The following is a 20431-nucleotide window of genomic DNA, read 5'->3' on the forward strand; positions in this document are numbered from 1 at the left end:
CAAAGTACTTTGGATGTTTCCTTGTTTGTTAGAGGTATTTAAGTAATACGCTGCACTCAGCTGTCAGACTTCATTCTTATCTTCTGTCAGAACAACAGGAAGTTGGAAGTAGCTTGTTTATAGCGGTTTGCTCTGATTGTTTCCCCTAAAACTATGATAATGATGGTTGATGCCAAGACAAACTTTGGCTTTTTGCCTCAGACACTACAAAGGAAATTATGCCAGAAGACGACTAATTGGTAGTTCACGTCAGCGAACTGAGGCGACCGTGTAAAGAGTGGACCAAAGTTCCTGCACAACAAGAAAGACCGATAAAGTCAAACAGAAAACTTCAAGTTATTGCTGCTAAATTATGAATCGTACTTCGTTTTTCACAGAACTGGAGCGAGTCCAATGGACCTTAGCTTTTAACATGCCTGTATATACCCTATGGATCCACCGGTGCAACAGATCCAATATCAGCAGATACCAACATCTGTCTGACAACATTATATCAGCGAATAAGATGACATTTACTTACGTCATTAGACAACAACTGAACCGTGGTGTCGCATCGGTTTTTCACTGGCTAAATGCTCAAAAAACGTGAAGTTCTTCGAATTATTTTTAGAAAGATTTTTGGGTTGGTTTGCTAAATTAGAAAATAAAAATAAAACTATCAACCCAAAATTAAATTAATATATATATATATGCATGAAGTCTTTGGATAGGTATTAGCCGCTTACATGCTTGTCCTAATTAAGCCTGCCGGCTGAAACCAATTTAATTTATTTGTTTTTTTTTTTACTGAAAACGAGTCGAAAAAAGCACAAACAGGGATTTTCAGATTGTGGGGTCTTTGAGTAGCTAATCCTGTTCTCATGGTTCCTTTTCTTTTGAAACTAACTTTAAAATGGCCGTTTGTGGAAATGTAACTCCGGTTGAGTAAATTAAGCGAACAACGAGAGGACGCAGGTGTAACGAGCTGAGGTTTATTTGGAGGAGCGTGCGTTTCACACTCCTCCCGGTCAGCAGTGCGCGCGGCCGCGACAGAGGGCTCCGCCGCTGTACACCGTGAACGCGCCTCTCCATGCGGTTTAAATAAAGGAGCAAAAGCAGGAAAAGAAATATCTGTGACGAGAAGACATGAAGCTGCGGCTGAAGCCGACAGCAGAAGCCGCTTTTATTGTCTCATCTGAGCCCGGAACCGGTGCCCGGCGGGTCCGGTTCTCCTCTCCTCTCCTCCGCTCTTTGTCAGCGGGTTCACACACTGACCACACACGGGCGGGTTTGCTGGTTTTCTCTCAATGAAGACGCTCTATCGGAGACCGACTCGATCTTAGGACGTCAGTGAACCGGCGGCGTTTTAATCTTTTGGTTGTTTCGTGCAGAGAGGCTGGTGGGCTTTCATCTGCTGCTGGGTTTAACCACCTTTGTTTGGAGAAAAGAAGCTGATGCTGCGGTTCACTCACACTGACGGAGGAGGAATCACCCAGCAGGTCTTTAATTACCCATTTCTTTTTTTTAATCAGCCAGTTGATGCTAGTTTCTCTTACCGGGACTGTGGGAGTCTGGACGTACCACTGATGGGCTCGTTTCAGCTGTATTTTTTAATTTTTGTGTGTTGTTGGTGACTCTACGTTGCGCTTGGTGTCCTCGGTCTTTTGTGTGGAACTGGTCTTTCAGTTCCGGACTGTCCTGGTTCTCTCCCGGTCCTTACCGGCCTCAGGAGCACAATGCCGGAGTGTGTGTCGGTATCAGAGTTCGTCCAGGAGGTTCAGGAGGACTGGAACTCTCCCACTACCTCCTCTTTCACCTCCAAGATGATCAGCTGCAGGAACACAGTCTACCTGCTGGAGGAGGTCAGTACTGACAGAGGAGGGGTAGCAGGTAGTGGTAGCAGTCTGAAGATGCTTATCGTGCAGATTCAACAGGACGGGTGTAGGCTACCTGATGAATGAGATTATCCGTACACGGTAAATTGATTATTTGGCTTCTAGCCTACATTCATGGCCGGACCTAAGTGCTAAGGGTCCCCGGGGAAAATGAGCAGCTGTGGCCCCCAATCAATCCTTCATACCAACCCCTCTTTGTGTGAAATGTACAGTTTTTCCTTTTAACCCTGTCTCCTACAAATGACAACATTTTTATATTATTTGCATGTGATTAACAAATCACAAAGGCCTTTGCACATTAAGTGTTTATACATACTTACTGTAGATGATAAATGCCTGCAAGCATGAAACAGTTTATTCCTTTTAAAATTCTTCTTGGTACAAACAAAATGTGACCGATTTAAATTTGTCTCCTTGTGAAGCACAGCACAGCCTTTCTGCTGTGTTTAGATGGTTCCCTTTTAGTCCTGCTTTGACTAATGCATTTTAAAACCTCAAACTTGCAAAGAGAGCAAGTATCAACTTGTGTGTCAAAGTGTAACAGCCTTTATATCGACGATCATCGCTGTGAAGAGAGTTGGGTCAAAGAACTACGACACAGAGTGTGCGACCAGGAGTGTGCAGGTCAATTTCTTTGTGATTCATGAGGTTATGCACTATGAATTTATTGCCATTGACGGTTTCCATTAACTAACGATGACCCCTGGTGCTTAGCGTTGTTGGCTTTTCAGCTTGATATTCACAATTTCATTTAAATGTCTGTGCTACTTATCCCAACCTTTTGACACAAACAGACTCACCACACTCTTGTTAAACAGACGAATCCACATTATAACACACAGTTCTGATGGTTGGACTGTTTTACCTCGATATGTCTTTTAACATTTGTTTAGTCACAGGTCTGACGACATTATGGTTTATAAATATTATCCATTGAGCGGCTCCAGAGCTCTCGCCGCTGTGCAGATGTTTCATTATTTTCACTAAATTTCAGAGCCATTTATGAAAGAAGTTGCAGAAAATGTTACCTCTATTTAATGCTATTGCAAGAAGCTTTTGACTGTCATGACTGGGTTTCATGACATTGACCACCAGCTCAACACTTGATTCTATAGGAGTACAAGGCAGGCCTCATACAGTTTGTATGCCCACACCTCCTTCACCATCACCACTGCCTCCAGCTGTTTTCAAGGATCACACTGAAGCATTCCCAAGCCAAATGAGATGCACAAATCTCCAGGAAGGCATCTTGGTCAAATTGCCCAAACCCCTTCAGCTGTTTTATTTTAACAGCAGTGTTTGAGCTTGTCGCCATTATATCGAGATCAAAGCCGCTGTAGACAAAAGCTGTGTAAACTGGGCAGCGTTTTGACAGGTGACAATCATTTTTACTAGTTCAGATATATTCTTAGTTACTGCGTACAGAAAAAGTAATGCATTCGTGTATTACTGTACTTTGAGGAAAGTATCAGATTCCTTATCAAAAAGCAATCCACTCAACTGTTTGCTAAATTCGTGCATTGTTTTTAATGACTATACTAGAGCTACATCTTCCATGTTTTACTTATTAATCAAAAACATGAATCTTCTTATTTACTGTCAATCGCCCTTCGAGCTATCATGCTTATTGGTGAAGAAATGTGATCATTTCTGTTAGACAAATGCTTCAGTCACTGAAGTCCAGCTTTTGTACTTCATTCACAATCAAAGTGTTGCTGTCACTTTGAGTTTTTGGAGGAAGACACAGAATCATGCTATGCAAAATTTGTCAAAACACAAGGGGTGCAAATGGTTCTTTAAATCAGCAGATTGGTAGCATGGCTAATTAGCACAAAGCTGTTCCTTAACTACTACTCATCTTATATTTGCAGACATGTTGTTTACAACCTTTCAGAACATCCTTGAATTGAAACAAAAAGCAGACTGTATCTCACTACGAAGTTTGACTAAAATAACATTCTGCAGTAACAGCAGTTTCTTTTCCATTTGTCTGCCACGACTTTCATATCACCCTTATAGTTTGCAGTGTGCTTGCAGGATTTCAGAAGGAAACGCGGAACAAAATCATGAAAGTTTTGTCTAAACCTCCCTTTGCATGCAAATTTGCAAACATTTTGGACCCTTCATCCGAAGACTCAATGGACTGAAGCCCTTTAAATATTTACATATACAGAAGTAATTTCTTAATGTTAAAGTGATTAGCTCTAAAGTTAGAACATTTTATAATCTACTAAAGGTCTTAAACAGTTTGTAAATTTGCTCTGCTACTGTGTGAGGTCTGAGAGCTTGAATGGGGATGCCCCTCAAGCCAGCAGGCAGCGCAATTCCCTCAACAGTGGAGCTACTGACCCTGAGCCTGGCCTCAAAAACACTGCCCTTCTGCCCCAAACATGTACCCCCAACAGTGTTGGCATATGTTACCATGGCAACAGATTAATCATTCACAGCTATGGTTATTTGATGATAAGAGAAGGGGCCAGAGGGATAATTACGTAAAGGATGTTCTAGCTTGCACACTGGTGCTGCATTCAAAGGAGGCTGAAAAACTGTAAATTACAGATTTAATTTTATAATTTCTAATTATTTATAATTTTTTTTTTTTAAGAATAAACACCCATATGGTGGCATACCACCTGTTTATAGTGACATTTATTTCATGTGTGCAAAGTTTTAAAGCCACGAATAATAAGCAACATATAGACAGTCCAAGCTTGTCCAAAGATAAATTCCCAACAGGCATAGATAAATGTTATTTCACTGTTTGACAATAAAGTAGAGCATATTAATAATGCTATGAATACCCCAAAATCTGCTGCAGATAGGGTCATTTGTTTAGTTCCTGTCATATTTTTTTTGCATAATTATCACTTTTCTTTAATTTTAATGGCATTTATGTCAACATCTAGGTCATAAGGACACCTTTGAAAGTTGAATGTGAAAAAATCAAGCAAACCCTGAAGCTGTTTAAATGTAATTAAATGATAAAATTTGAAATTTGTGGTGGTTTATTGACGTAACACAGTATTTTCAACCCTAACATTTCCAACTGCAATAATAACAACCATCAATCATCATTTCCACACTCAAGTTATAGTGTCAAAAAAAAGTACTTAATAATCAATAAGAAGCAGCAGCGCATGAAAACTGGCAGCCTCCATTAGATATGTGGTCTGACACATTCAGAAATAATCATGTAGAAATCGTTATACAAACTATTAACCTGTTAATAACTGCTGAAGGTAAAACATTAAAATCTTCTCAGAATGGGGAGAAGAGCTTCACTGTGGAGTTTCATGTGGAGATTTTTAGTGATCAGACGATGGTTCTCACACAGGAACGTTGCTGCCATCAAGCGATGTCATCGAGTTTGTCCTCTGTGTGTATGTTGAGTCAGCAGGTGAATTACTACCACCTCCCCTTCATGCACATGTACACACACATGCACACACTGCAGGTCCACACACTCTTTATTAATGTGTGTATGGTTTGTTTTTTTTGTTTTTTTTTCAGGTTCTGGACAGCGACAGGTTGGTGCTACAGAAGATGAAGAAAGCTGCAAAAGCCAAATACACATCAGGTCAAGGTACACACCCCAAAATATACAGACACACACATGCACATCCCCGTATTGTTCCCTTTACTAACAGCATTTCTGTGTCAGAACACGTGTCTCATTTGGAGCAGTACATTAACGCGATGGAGAAGCTGTCGGTCAACTGTCACTCAAACGGAGAGACGGAGGTTGGCTCCGCCTTCTGCCGCCTGGCAGACTTTTCCAAAGAGCTCCTCTCTCCCATGAAAAACCTGGTGAGTGATAGCAACAAAACACCTCCAGCTGATGAGTTTCTACTTAAAAATCTGTAACTTCAGTTTGAAAAAACCCTTAAAATGAGTCTTTGCTCTAGTTTGAAAATATCTGCCTCCTTCCTTTACAGAAAGCCCCATGTCGAGGAGCGCATAATGAGTTCATTTGCAAAATGACTGACTGACCAGCATCAGCTACATGATTAAATACAGACTTTTTGGTTCTATGTTATGGCGAGTGCATTTTATTATCATTTATTGTCCAGTTATTCTGGGGTTTGAAAATGAGGTACTCATATTTGATTGCTTTATTTAAATCCGCTGTGTTGGTGTACAGAAGCAACATTACTGTCACTGTCCGATTAAGGACCTAACTTAAGACCAAACTGTAGGTCCAATTACTATACATCTGGACGGCAGTAGACCGTAGTGAGCTCGTGACACAATCCTTGTGTCATATGGTTTTGTGCTCTCTGTCAAAGTCATAATCACCTAAACTGTCTTAATGTTTTTCATGTTAAGCAGTTCATAGTGTTACCCATGATGGCTTTGAGCAGTATGTGTTTTCCCTTTAGATAATTTATGTTTCTCTGTGTTCAGCTAAAGAGCATGCTCCACAACATCAACTTCTTCCTGGACTCTCTGGTTAAAGGAGACCTGAGGGAGGTGAAGGGGGTGAGGACATTCATCTTTGCTTAGTGCATTCATACCACCTAAATAACTCGTATGAACTATAACAGTCACGAGCCTCTGACCAGTGTTTCTGTCAACATTTCACCAGAGTTCAGTCAAAAAAAATGAATCTTTGTAGTCTTTTTTACTGTTTAGCCTCAGGATGCTGCTGCTTGTGTTCAGTAAGGTAAATAATTCTAATTCCAGTTTCCTTCTGTGTCTCCTAGGATCTGAAAAAGCCTTTTGAAAGAGCGTGGAGGGATTATGAGAGCAGATTGTGAGTGACACTGAATTAACTTATGTTTATTTGCTAGTATCTAAGACTGGAAACTTTAATACGTTTGTATTAGGGGCAGGAAGATTTTTAAATTAAAGTCTTGAAACTGTGTGTGCAGTAAACAGGTGGAGAAGGAGAAGAGGGAGTTAGCTCGGCAGTATGGGATGGTGAGGAGTGAGGTGAGCGGAGGAGAGATCGCGGAGGAGCTGGAGAAGGAGAGACGCTCCTTCCAACTGAGCATGTGTGAGGTCAGTGACTCTTCCCCTTCATTTCCATTCTTATTTATTTTATTTTTTAAATGTGCAGCTTTCCTTCAATCGCTTCTTGTCTTTTTCCCTCAGTATCTAATTAGGGTCAATGAGATAAAGACGAAGCGAGGAGTCGACCTTCTGCAGAACCTCATCAAACACTACCATAGCCACAACAAGTAGGAGCTCACACAAACACAGCTTTGGCAAAGCTACATACAGTAAACTGGAATGGTTCGATTTACTACATCTTTATGTTTGTGTTCAGTTTCCTGCAGGAGTGTGTTTCCACCACTCAGAGGCTGAAGCAGTACATGGATGAGCTCAACGGAGTCCTGACCACGGTACAGGAAGTGCTAACAGCAGCAACACTAGCAGCAGCCTTTAAGTGCGGCTGGCAGATTGTTAATGATTTGCACAGAGATTAAAATCAAGTCATTTACTTTTAAAAAATTATTATTATGAAGAATACAACATACAGAATAGAGACATTACATGAAGTAAGAAATTAAGTGATTTACTCTCTTTTTGACTTTCCTTTTGGAGCCAGCCTTGAGGAACTATACTTTGCCGCTTGGTTGTGCCCTGTCTCTGCAGTCACATGATCAAAACTCATCCATTCATACAGTAACTGATCAGCTCCAGCTCTCTACATATGTAATATACCATGAGAAGTAAACTCGTGATGATTTACTCCAAAACTAAAAATGGAAATTTGCTGAGTGAGATTTGGACGGTGTAAGCGCGGCAGCAGCATGTGATGCTGGATTAGCTGAGCTCTGCAGGTGAGCTGTTTGTGTGTGCAGGTGAAGCAACGTCAGGATGAGGAGAAGAGACAGCTGTGCACACTCAGAGATCAGCTGAGGCCGGTCGTCCACACGGAGCAGGTCAGAGACACAGACACATATGTGGGCTATTTTGCTGTTTGGACATGCAAAATAATGAATGTGTGTCTGCACATGTGTGTGTGTGTGTGTGCGCGTGTAGGACTCTTTGCCTAAGCAGGTGTACAATATGCATCAGCTGCTGGGAGACAAACAGTACGGGACGGAGAGAACAGGATTCCTCTACAAGAAGAGTGACGGGTAAACACACAACATAAAATAACCTGCACGCCTTTTTAAACATTCACAAAGCAGTGCAATTAAGTTAAATGCCTCAATTACTCTTAATGTGCAAACTGCATTGGTAGTACTGATTTTTTTCAATTGCAGTTTTTAAAAAAAAAATCATTTCAATTTTAAAAACAAACGGTACCAAAGCGTTGATAAAATAGGGCAACTCATATAAACAATGTTAAATAGTTAAAAGTATCTTCACCTTGACCGACATTTGTTCCTCGACATTAATAACGCATTTAGAAAAATGTATCTGACTTGTGCTCTTAATGGAGTGTCCTTAAGCTTTTTGGTGCTACTGACTGTTTGAATTTGAATAGTTCTTGGACCACTTAACCAACATCAGCCTGCAGCCGTTGGTTTAATGTTGTTATATAATCATGGTCATTGCATCATCTCCTTTTAAAGGCTTGTGTCTCATAGCTTAAGGCACTCTTTTATTCTCACTTTTCTTTCTAATATTGTGGCGTCTTTAACCTACAAAATGAAGTGCCTTGAGGCAGCTGTTGTGAACTGGCGATATAGATATTGAACTGACAAGGAGCGACATTGCACATGTGCTGGATTCGTACTTATATTTGTGTGTGTGGATTATGGAATGGCAAGGAATTGTCTCCTTTGTAATTTGTTCCCTCCAGACTGGTCGATGTTTTCCAAAATATTTATGTTGGATGGGGGAAGATGCGCTATTAGGATCACTAAAAGGACTAAAACTGTGTTTGTGTTACAGGTTGAGGAAAATGTGGCAGAAGAGGAAATGTTCAGTTCACAACTGTTACCTGACCATCGCGCATGCTACTGTGAGTGCGTGTGTATAAATGTATAAAGAGATAAAAACAGCAGGAAAAATCTGTTTGGCTTAGTTCTCTTTGCTGTCTATGTTTTAACTGAATCTTATCAGCAGCGTTCTTTCTGCTTTTCAGCCGAACAAACCTCCCACCAGACTCAACCTGCTCACCTGTCAGGTTAAACCCAGCGTGGAGGATAAGAAATGCTTTGACCTTATCTCCCGTAAGTGTCACTAAATGCTATTCTACATGTACACTGAAGTCGTACATAATTTAACACAAGATAAAAACTGCATGCATCCAAATATAAATTTAAATGCATGTAATCAGTATTATGTACTGTATAAATACGTCTCTGTAAGCATAAGATACACCTTTTCCTGCAGATAATCGGACCTACCACTTCCTGGCTGAAGATGAAGCTGAGTGTGTGGCGTGAGTAAAACTTTCTTCGGGCAGGTTGTTAACGGGCCACTCTGCTAAGTTTACACGTACAGTATGAGTTATGTTTCTGCAGGTTTTGGGCAGTATGATTGCACATGTGACACTAGACACTAAACATTACAAGTCTGAAAATGTTTAGTTAGACAGAAGAGTAGTTTCCTTTGCTGCTCCACAAACTTTGCACCTAAAGAAGTGAGATGCATGTCTGTTGAAACGCTGTCTGAGAGAGGTTGGACTGAGATGTCAGCGGCCGTGTGTGTCTTTTTAATATAGTAATGGTGGTAAATTGTCGGACTACTCTTTTCTTGTGGTGCTCACATCATCTTGGGTCTAAAAATGAGAACACATTATTAAGAAGTGTTGTTTGTTTTCAGCTGGATGTCGGTGCTCACTAACAGCAAGCAGGAGGCTCTGAGTATGGCTCTGGACGGGGGGAGAAAAGGAGGAGGAGGGAGTGAGAGCAGCGTGGAGGATCTGACCCGAGCCATCACCGATGACATCAAACGGATGCCGGGAAACAACAGCTGCTGTGACTGCGGCGCACCAGGTAATCAAACCAACAAAGTACACTAGATGTTATGCCGAAGAGATTACTGATTTAATTGTGTCATATTTAATCAAGTAAATAACTGAAAGATTATTTTGTGGCAAATAAGACAGTTGAATGAATAGCTTAGTTTAATTCCAAGCGTGTATTTAATATTTATCTGCTAAATGTTATATAATTTCTTATTAGCAGTCTGTATTTCTACAATCAGGTGGTTTGTGCCAAGGCAGGCTTTTAATGTGAAAAAATCTGCAGGAAGTATTCGGATGAGCTCTCTCGCTAAATGAAAATAAAACTGAAGTTGTCATTTTTGGCAGCTTTGTCAATAATCACATCGATGGCACTCTGGGCCCCCTTTCCTCCTCCTGTAAAACACATGTAAAAAACCTCGGTGTCTACATTGATGGTTCTTTTAAATTGAATAAGCAGGTGAGTGCAGTAGTCCAGTCCTGCTTCTTTCAGTTTAGACAGCTAGCCAAGGTAACACCATACCTCCCGGCTAATGTCTTTGAACGTGCCATTCACCGTTTCCTTGCTTGCAGATTGGACTACTGCAATTCATAGTATTTTTGGCCTCGACCAGGCCTCCATTCATCGTCTTCAGATGGTCAAAAATGCAGCTGCTCGCCTGCTAACTGGTACCAACCGGAGAGAGCATATAACCCCAGTTTTAGCTTCTCTACACTGGCTTCCTGTCTCCTACAGGATCCAATTGAAACTTTTACTTTTTGTTTTTAAGTCACCTAATGCCCTTCTTACCTGTCTGAGCTCCTCTCTGTTTATGCTCCATGAAAAACCATGAGGTCAAGCTCAAAATTAATGCTGTCCATCCCACGGACTAATCTCAAATCTCATGGCGATAGAGCCTTCTCTGTGGCAGGTCCCAGACTCTGGAATAGTCTCCCCCTAAATATTAGATCTGCACAAACACTTGATCGATTTAAATCACTACTAAAGACACGTTTCTATGCCCTGGCTTTTAACACACTATGGCCCAAGCATTTTGGTCTTATTTTAATAGTTTTAGTTATTGTTTTAATTATTTTATTGTCCTATTATTGTTATTATTGTATTACATTGTTGCTTTTTAATGCCATTTTTATATTGTTAAGCACTTTGTGCAGCATCTTCTATCTGGAAATGTGCTATATAAATAAATTTGACCTTGACCTTTGACCTTGACCTCTCTTACTGTAGATCCTGGGTGGCTGTCTACAAACCTGGGTATCCTGACCTGTATTGAGTGTTCAGGCATCCACAGGGAAATGGGGGTCCACGTCTCCAGGATCCAGTCTCTGAGCCTGGACAGTCTGGGAACCTCAGACCTGCTGGTAGGTCAGACCTGTTAGCTAATGAGCTTATCAGTCATGCTTTCCAGGTGTAACTGGGTTCACGTCTGAAATGCTACTGTGCAGGGCATTTACATGTGCTCAGCTGAGAACTGTCATTAGCATGTGTCATAGTTTCAGTTAGCTTTGTGAACAGTTATCAAAGACATTTCTAGAGATAAACTCTCAGGTAGTTTCTACGTTTAGTCTTTTTTTTCCTGCTGTGCATTTCCATTGCTTTGCAGCTGGATCTTTACTATTTCAGTGCAGTGTGGTTTATTCTGACATATGTAATGTTAGAAAATATTTAACTAAATGTCAAACTTGGTTATTTAATGTTAAGTCAGAGAAGAGATTTATATCCATGCAAGACATAATAAGCTCCAATTCTCAGTCAGCAGTGACCTCTGACAAACTGAAAAAGATTGTAACGTTACATCTCGATGCATTCTCAATCATCCAGGTAAGTAAATCCCCAAAAGTTGATTCTGTTCATCTGGGCGTAGCGTTTTCAGTGGGAGAAACGTTTCGTCACTCATCCAAATTACTTCTTCAGTCATGACTGAAACTAGCCATGAGTACCGTTCACAGAGAGTTGGGAGAGAGTCCCCCAACTAATCCAATCTATCTTATTCTGAGGTTAAAAATCATGATGATTCTTATTCTTGATACAATACCCACTGAATGGGTATTACATGGCCCTGTTGTTTGCCCTTGACTGTGAGCTCTCTCTCTCTCTCTGTATCTCCCAGTTGGCCAGGAATGTCGGTAATTCTGGTTTTAACGAAATACTGGAAGCCAACCTGCTGAGTCCGTCACTGAAGCCCTCTCAACACAGCCACATGTAAGAGACGAACACAGGTGCACACACTCAAAGGAAATATTTCACACTCTAACAAATCTGATGTTGTATATTTTTGACGTGCAGGCCGGAGCGTAAAGACTTCATCCTGTCAAAGTATCAAGATGTTAACTTTGTGAGGCGGAGTCATAGCTCTACTTCGGCGCTGCGACTTCGTCTGCAGGAGGCAACCAAGAGCTGCGATATCTACACTCTGATCCAGCTGTACGCTCAGAGGGCAGAGCTGAGCCAGCCACTGCACGCACACATACAGGTAGCTAAACACACTTGATACAGGCACACTGATGTGCATGTTAGATTGCACGCACACACATACAGATATAAAAAAAAAACCAGGTATAATCAGCTACACGCGCACAGCTACATTAAGATGCAAGGTATTATTAATCTGGGAACAACATAATCTCAAGAGATTGTTTTCTTGCCTTCAGGAGAAAGGGGAGACAGCGCTCCATTTAGCTGTCCTACTGGCTGACAGGACATCACTGCACATCCTGGACTTCCTGGCTCAGAACTGGTCAGTCTGCTATGGAAACCTTTGTTACACCTCAGTGTGTGTGTGTGTGTGTGTGTGTGTGTGTGTGGTGTGTGTACCTTTGTGTTTACCTGCATGTTTTTCTTTTTCTTTTTTGTCAGCTCTAATGTTGATACACAGACATCAGCGGGAAACACGGCGTTGCACTACAGCTGTCTACACAACAAGACCGACTGTGTGAAGCTGTTGCTGAGAGCCAGAGCCAACACACACATCAGTAATACACACACACACACACACACACACACACACACACACACACACACACACACACACACACACACACACACTTGTATAATGTATCTGTCAGAGCTCTCATTTATCAGTTGAGCATCAACTGTGTGTAGAGGTTATTTAATGTCATTCTGATAAAGCATATGAGAAAAATGTCAGACTCTTCACATCCAAAATAATCCGAGTTCACCAGGATTACTGTCCCAAAGATAAAACACTCTTTATTTCAAACAACCACATCATCCAGAGGTTCACAGTAAGGATCGCAAAGACAAACTAAAGATAACCTGAAACAGAAGATCAGTGTCTGTAGAGTTGTAGGTCTTCAGCCTCACTCTCCATGTAGAGTCACCTGCCTTCTGCGCCCATGCCCATCGACTCCAGCCAATAGATGAGGCCCAATAAAAAAACAACAACACAGGAGGACTGTCAGACAATAAGTAAAACGCACAGTTTTTAGGTTTTTACATGTAGAATATTTTTGGTGACTTGGATAAACTGATGATGATATTTGGTAATTATTTCATTATTAATTAATATCTTAACCGTTTATTTCAGAGAACGAGTTAGGAGAAACCGCTCTGGATGTGAGCCGCAGGTTGAAGCACACCCATTGTGAGGCACTGGTGAGGTCATCGCTCTGATTACAGATTCACATCAGACTGTCTGATAAATCAGTAACCACCTGTTATACTGTGTTATCACCATATTTGACCAAGATGCCAGAGGACTAAATTACTAGTTTTTTAATTTTTAAAAAATGTATTTAGCAAGATAAATGATGGTCTGTTACTATAATTAACTGCACAGCAATGCATCTTATATCTTTAAAAAGGCGTCAAACATGGTGAAAGCCCCAGTTTAGTGAGTCATGTAAGTGGAGGTCAAAGCTAGCAGACTATCTTGTCTATAGTGAGCTTAAGTCACCTACCTGTTAATTTTAGTCGGTGTTTTAACTTGATTTTGTTTTGCTGTTGTAGCACTTAATATCTTTACTCTGTTGCAGTGGTTTGTGACTGTTTGCCTGTGAAACGGTACTTATTTGCTTACCTGTTAACCAAAAGGCGATGATAAAGTTTCACATTGAACACCTGTGTAGTTTTTATAAAAGAGCAAAACAGATACAGAGCTGAAACTAAATATTTTAGCAGGTTGTAAACAAGTGAATTTCTGTTGTAAAATCTGGCATTTGTCTATAGAGAGGCACCTAGTTTTTGGAGCTATCCTCAACTGACCGTCTTTTACTCTCAGCATAGATTATTAAGCAGCATGCAGTCAAATACTGCTCAAACCTGATAGGTCAGTAGCTCCTAAAGCCTTGTCCCTTGTCTTTGAAGGTGATCCTCATTTACAAATATTTTACTGTGTGTGTGCAGTTGCAGAAAGCCCAGTCCAACCAGTTTGACCATCACGTCCATGTGGAGTACGAGTGGAGGATTCGTCATGACGACCTGTACGACAGTGATGATGACTTTGATGACAAGGTAACCATGGCAACTGACAGGCTGCTGAGTTGAGATTTTTACAAAAAAATGTCCTCAGAGTAATTTAAATGATGTCACTGCCTTTTCTTCATGTTCTGCTTTCATATATAAGTATAAGGGGGATCTGTTACTTGTATTTATGATTTACTCTACTCTGCTATCGGAGTTTTGCACAGTTCACAATTTGAAATAATCCTTATTTTATTGGGTTATGGTGCAGCCCATTGGTTTGTACTCTGTTTGAAATAAACATGTTTGGCTCCCTTCCTCGTTAGAGTAAAAGTCTTTGTGCATAAAATCTGCAGTTTAGTCATGATGCTCATAATGAGTTTTAAGCTATCGATCTTTATAAATTGTTCACTGCTTTCTCTCTGCTAACGTCTTCATGTGCTTCACCCTCTGTTTCAGAATGGTCCGTTGAAAAAGGAGCGCTCCACTTCCTCCTCATCCTCTTCTTTCACCCCCTCCTTCTCCTTCTCCTCCCGTCCCTTCAGCTTCAGTCAGTCCAACTCCTCCTGTGTCATGTTGTCCTCCTCTGGAACACCCGGAGGACCAGCTGGAGGCCTTCTCAGTGTGGGGAGGAGACTCGCCATGGCTATGGAGCTTCACAGCCATCCCGCTGGCTCCGTCCCCAGCCCACCACCTCCTCCTCCATCCTCTCCTGCGCCCCCGCTGCCTCCCAGGGTCAAAGGTCAGCTTATATAAACATTTTTTAAATGTTTTATCTGGTTCAACGTCTTTCTCTGGCTTTACCTGCTGCCTGAATGAAAAACCTCAATGCTCTCTTTTGGCTTTCAGCTCCCAATGTTCCTCCTCCTCCACCTCCGTCTGGAGGAGATGGTATGGGGGAGGAAGAAGAGGGAGAGGGTGAGGTATTCTTTCCCCTGACAGGAAATAGAAGGATTACCCCTCCCTCTCCCATCGCCGTCCGACACAAGCGGAGCTGCTCTGAGTCCAGTAAGCACGGTAATATCTGAGAAACACACTGTAATTAATCAGTCAGAAGGATACTGTGTTATTAAGTGTGTGTGTGTGTGTGTGTGTGTGTGTGTGTGTGTGTGTGTGTGTAGATTATGGGTTGCCAGCCAGTCCCAGGATATACAGTGGTCCAGACTCCTCCTTCAGGAAGTGTGTGTGAGTATCCACAGCACTGCATCGAGCACATCCAGGAAGAATCTGGCTCATAACCAGTGTTGTGATCATCATTGGTGCAATAGCTGCTGCATTGATGATCACAACACCGGTTGTGTCTCTTTATTATTTTGTAAAAGTGTGTTGTTGTTTTTTTTTGTTTTTTGTATGAATACAAACTCCAGGAGCACTACAGGAGTTTGTATGTACAGTCCAGTGTTCTAAAATGGTCCACTGAATTTTGTGTTTTTGTATCCTAGCTTTAAAAAAAAAAAAAGCTAAAATTTAACCTTTGCTGATGAAGCTTATAATTGGATGTGCGATGAAGGGATGTCTCACAGACCGAGGTGCTATTCTGCTCATGTTGTTGTTCAGAATTCAAACCCGTAGAACAAAGTTTTAAGCAAAATAGAAACAAATTAATTTTAGGAGAGATCCTAAAATTGAATTTGTTCAAAATCTGTCAGAGTAAATTTATTGGGTCAGACAGCAGATATGAATATTGTTGGTTTATTATTTCATACATGATTGTAAAAGAATTAAAGAGGACATAAAAGGTTAAAGCTGGAACTTTATTCTTAAACAAAGTGAAGCAGTTTCTACCTAGATGAATTGAGGTTGTACTGACCTCTGGTGGATAGGAGGTGAAATACAGGTCAGTGTGATGAGCTTCAAAACACCACAGACAATAACACGGACTCCTTCTCTTCCCTGTCTGTCTCTGTTTTTCCAGTCCAGCTTCTCCTCTCAGCTCACTGACTGAACGATCTGACAGAGGTACTTCCTGTCCCAAAACGTCTTCTGAGACCTGAGTCTGTTTTACGTATCAAGAGTCTGTTAAATCCATTATGCCAACCTGTGATAAATGTTTACAGACAGCGTGCACCTACAGTCTTTAACCAGAGAGCAGAAGAGCAGACAAAATCTGAGGATACATTTTGGCTTCTATGAGTTTACACTGACTTCTATGATGTTTTTTTTAATTTTATTTATTTTTATTAAAACAAAATTTATCTGCAGTTTTAGTGAAAATTCCAAAATCTTATCTGAGGATTTGCTGCTTTTTCTTATTTACAGCACGTGTGTTGCTTTTGACTGTTCCAAAAAAAAAGGTTGTTTTATCTGACAAAGAAGTGAATTGAATTTAGAGATTAATATTCACATTATTTAATATATGCAAACATGTATTACTTTACATGCACAAAAACGCATTATTTAAAAAAAAAAAAAAAAATCATTTAATTTAGTCATTTCAGGTCATTTAAAACTTAATTATGACTTATTAATAATGCATTTTAATGATTATTTTTTCTCTATTATGAAATTGTAAAATATATATTTAATGTAATTATTGTCCCTGTATGAATGAGAATGTACTTAAAACCTGAGTCTTTCTGTCTGAGGTTTTCGGAGGGCGGACAGTGAAAGTGGCTCCTCCCATTTCCAGATCCTCAACAGTAAGGCACCAATAAATGGCTCTCCATCCAATCAGCGCTCTCAGAGCTTTGAAAGTGAAAGCAGAGGCTCCGCCCCTCAACCACTTCCTCGTAGATCACTGGTGAGATTTTTGAAAATATTTAACGCCCCATCAACCTTGCAGTGTTTTAATGTTAGGAAGAAAAAAAAATCACAATCCAGTTGCTTCCGCAACACGTTTGCCATCATCTTTCAATGCTGTGATTACAGCCATTGCCCAACTCTCTGTGAATAGTACTCATGGTCTTTGATCAGTGGTCATGACAATTTGCATAGTAATGATCAAGAAATCCTTAATAGTAAAGGGGTATAATTCAAATAATTTGTGTGCAGGTACAGTAGTTATGCAAGCAAAAGGTACAAAGAATGAGCACAAAATTGAAATGAAAGAAGTGAATCGATATCATATTTGGACAATAGAGGAACAAATTCCAATTGGCAGTACAATGAAATTATAATTGCTACACTGTGATACATGAGCAATAATGTTACACCTGATTTGGTATGTATCAATTAGCCTCGAGGAGCATCCAGTCGTCGGGTTCAGGCGCTGTATGACTGCCAGGCCGACCACCATGACGAGCTGAGCTTTTCTGAGGGCCAGGTGCTGGTGGTCCTGGGACAGGAGGACAATGATTGGTGGGTAGGTATCAGTATCACCAACCCGACCTCTCATTAGAGCCTCGGCCGGCGGGTTGGAGAAAGTCTCACAGTGTGACCTCATCTGTCCTCTGAACTTAAGTCTGTACTTCAGCTGAAACATATGCCCAGAGGCCTGTTCTGGTAAGGAGAATTTAAAGCTTATAGGATAAACTTTGGGTTTAGCTGGATTTTCACTGCTAACAAAGGTGGTTCAGTTCTTGCTAGGATACTCTAACCTGTGCCAGAGCAGCTTATATTAGTCATCAGCATGTATGAAATCAAACTGCTATTAACTAATTCTCTGGAAAAAATGGCATCACCATTTGTGAAAGTGCTCTTGAACCTCAGTAGCTTTTATAGATCATCTTTCTATGATGAGCATTAAAAAGAAATATAGATTTTTTTAAAGTATACGTTTTACTGTTGATATTACCTTTGCTTAAAAAGTTACCAGGGCTCAAAATCAAATCTTTACCCCTCCTTTAGAATAAAAAAAAAAAGTACATAATACGAAGGCAAAATTTTGCAGTGATCCACTCAAGTGGCTCTCACTCTTCAAACCTCTGTTTGACTACATGTCCAGTGAACATTAAGGTAAACATATCTCTCTCTCTCTCTGTGTAGCATGGTTACATAGAGGAAGAACCAGACCAGAGAGGGTTGTTTCCGTCCTCATTCGTCCAGCCGCTGTCTGACTGATGTGAAACCAGAACTGGGCTGACCTCAGACCAGCACAAATCCAGATCACCACAGAGCTCTGGAGAACTAAACCACATCAGAACACCTGATCTGCAGATGGACCAGGTCAGATGTTCAGAGGCTTCAAATGTTCATGGTCCTGACACGGTTGTCACAGCAACCGGTGTTCCTCATGCCTTCAGTTACCATGGAAACATTATGGATGACCTTCAGTAAAGACAACACATTATTTTTATGTGGCTCCAGTTAGGTCAGGAAAAAAACAATGAGACAGCCTCGGACAGACCAAACAGCCAGCACTCGAGGCTGCTGTAGCCCGGACTTTATTTATTTACTCAAAAAGCAAAAAAATATTTAAGCACAAAGGGCAAATCACAAGAAACAGCAATCCCCTGGATTTTTATTCTGAAGGTAATCTGGGCCTCATTTTCTTTTGATTTTATTATAATTTATTTATGTTTTCTGAATTTGTGGCTAGCCAAAACACACAAGCTACTGCTGCCACATTTTAGGTGTCGATAGACCCGGACTCAGGCCATATTATTGATCAGATCTGTTGGTTACAGCTGCTTACCCGGATAGCACAAAACACTCTGAGATGCCAAGGACCAAAGCTCTAAAGTGAGATATGAAAGGTGGACTTCATGGGAGACTCGCATTTCCTTCCAGTTGCCTTCGATGTCCCAAGATATCACATCGCCTCAGTGAACACAGCAGTGTGTTGCTGCCACGTTTGCAAAATGAATTTACTCAGTGCTCAAGTCTCAAAACTTCTCATTATAATGAGTTACTTCTGTCGTGATTAAATAATTCTGTTTTAAGAAGAACCGTTGTATTAACATTATAACCAGGGATGGAAAGTTTTATAATTATTTTATTTGGCTATTTGAGAAAAATAAGACCTAAAATTCAATCTCAGTAAAAGTACTGAGTTATTTTAGACATAGTTAAACTTAAGCAACAATTAAAAAAAAAAAGAAGCTTATGTAATATACATATATACTCAAGTAATGGCGTCAAGCACAAAAGTAAAGCACAAAAATAGACAAACTTGGTACTTTAAGACAGTAGAATTTAATCATTGTGCATAACCTGCATGTGTTGGATATGACTTTAAGAGAAAACACAAATCTTCTTAATGTATGTTCAATAATAATAATAATAATAATAATAATTGGATAAGAATTTTTAATGTTACATGTTTTATTTTCCCATTAATCGTTTGTGTAATTCTTTTATTAGGTCCGTAATAGTGAGCTAAGCACCGGAACTTCATATAGCACATTTTGTATGATTTGTGTAAAACTTTTAGTAAAATATAGAATAGGTTCTACTGAGGCACCATGTTATGTGGTACATTTAATGAGGCAAAAACACAAAACAAAAAGGGAATTGTGTACTGGACATCCTAGCATAATGTAACTAACACCCATTCAGACTGAATTTAGAACAGCTTTTTGCTTTTTAAGGCATTATTTGTACTTTAGTGACCTGTGGCCACTCAACTTGACTACTTCCATTCCTGGTTACAACAACATATCAGCTTATAATAACCCCTGGAAAAAAGTTTGGAATTATTAAAAAGAGTAAAAAAAAAAGTCTCCTGTCTAGCAAATGAACAAATTGTTTAATTGCTCTGGCTTTATGAAACATGCCTCAACCAAATGTAATACTTTTTTTGATAAAGAAGATCATCAAAGTACCTCCCCTCAGGCTTATGCAATGGCCTGAGCACATGTACTGGAAGGGAAACTAGTTTTGACAAGGAGGCATTTTGCTCAACTCATTTTGCTATGTTATTAAAAAGAAACATCTAAAAAAAGTGTGTGTGTGTACACAAAACTTTAAAGAAAAACAAGCAACCGTATCCATAATTCTGGATGAATGACCTCTCCTTAGTTTCAAAGAAACACTAAGGAGAGTACTTCCACAAGTCCAACCTACACAGGCACATGTGCTCCTCCAAATGTCAAACTAGTTACTGCAGTTGTTACAGAATCAATGAGCCGCTGTTAACTAAATAATTAACTTGAGCTGCAGTAAGTCAAGCATGATTCAAATTAAACACTGTTGAAAAACGTCAGTAGAATTCAGCTGACCTTCGTGAATAGACCCCCAAAGCTCCCCCATAACATCAACACTGGGTTTCATCCATGAAAAGAAACATTCTCCATCAAGCTGATTCCAGCTTTCTTGTGTAACAGCTGACAGATGAGCTTTGCAGGTTGGAGAAAATGTTTTTTTCTTCCCTAAAATAATTTTGCCAGG

General features: G+C 40.3%; 1 protein-coding gene across 6 annotated transcripts; it reads left to right on the forward strand.

Annotated features, from left to right (window-relative positions):
• The first annotated feature begins 845 nt into the window (after positions 1-845).
• unm_sa1614 (un-named sa1614) lies at positions 846-20356 on the forward strand. 6 transcript variants are annotated; one of them, XM_042218968.1, is made up of 28 exons: positions 848-1478; positions 1666-1841; positions 5385-5681; positions 6279-6353; positions 6578-6627; positions 6746-6875; positions 6969-7054; positions 7144-7219; positions 7682-7762; positions 7863-7960; positions 8724-8793; positions 8917-9004; positions 9168-9216; positions 9600-9772; positions 10970-11103; positions 11853-11944; positions 12029-12215; positions 12394-12479; positions 12599-12714; positions 13290-13357; positions 14108-14215; positions 14624-14906; positions 15014-15181; positions 15286-15349; positions 16080-16123; positions 16750-16904; positions 17340-17465; positions 18089-20356. In XM_042218968.1, exons 2-28 carry the CDS (start codon positions 1716-1718, stop codon positions 18161-18163), a joined length of 3105 nt encoding a protein of 1034 aa, XP_042074902.1. In that variant the 5' UTR covers positions 848-1478; positions 1666-1715; the 3' UTR covers positions 18164-20356. The 6 variants fall into 6 exon arrangements, with proteins under 6 accessions (XP_042074905.1, XP_042074904.1, XP_042074903.1 ...); XM_042218972.1 differs by having other exon boundaries at positions 849-1841; positions 5385-5457; positions 5536-5681; XM_042218970.1 differs by having other exon boundaries at positions 847-1841; positions 15014-15172.
• The last annotated feature ends 75 nt before the right edge of the window (positions 20357-20431 follow it).

The sequence above is a fragment of the Haplochromis burtoni genome, unplaced genomic scaffold (assembly GCF_018398535.1).
Source record: "Haplochromis burtoni strain Fernald_Lab_line unplaced genomic scaffold, NCSU_Asbu1 Contig_26, whole genome shotgun sequence".
Classification (NCBI taxonomy): domain Eukaryota; kingdom Metazoa; phylum Chordata; class Actinopteri; order Cichliformes; family Cichlidae; genus Haplochromis; species Haplochromis burtoni.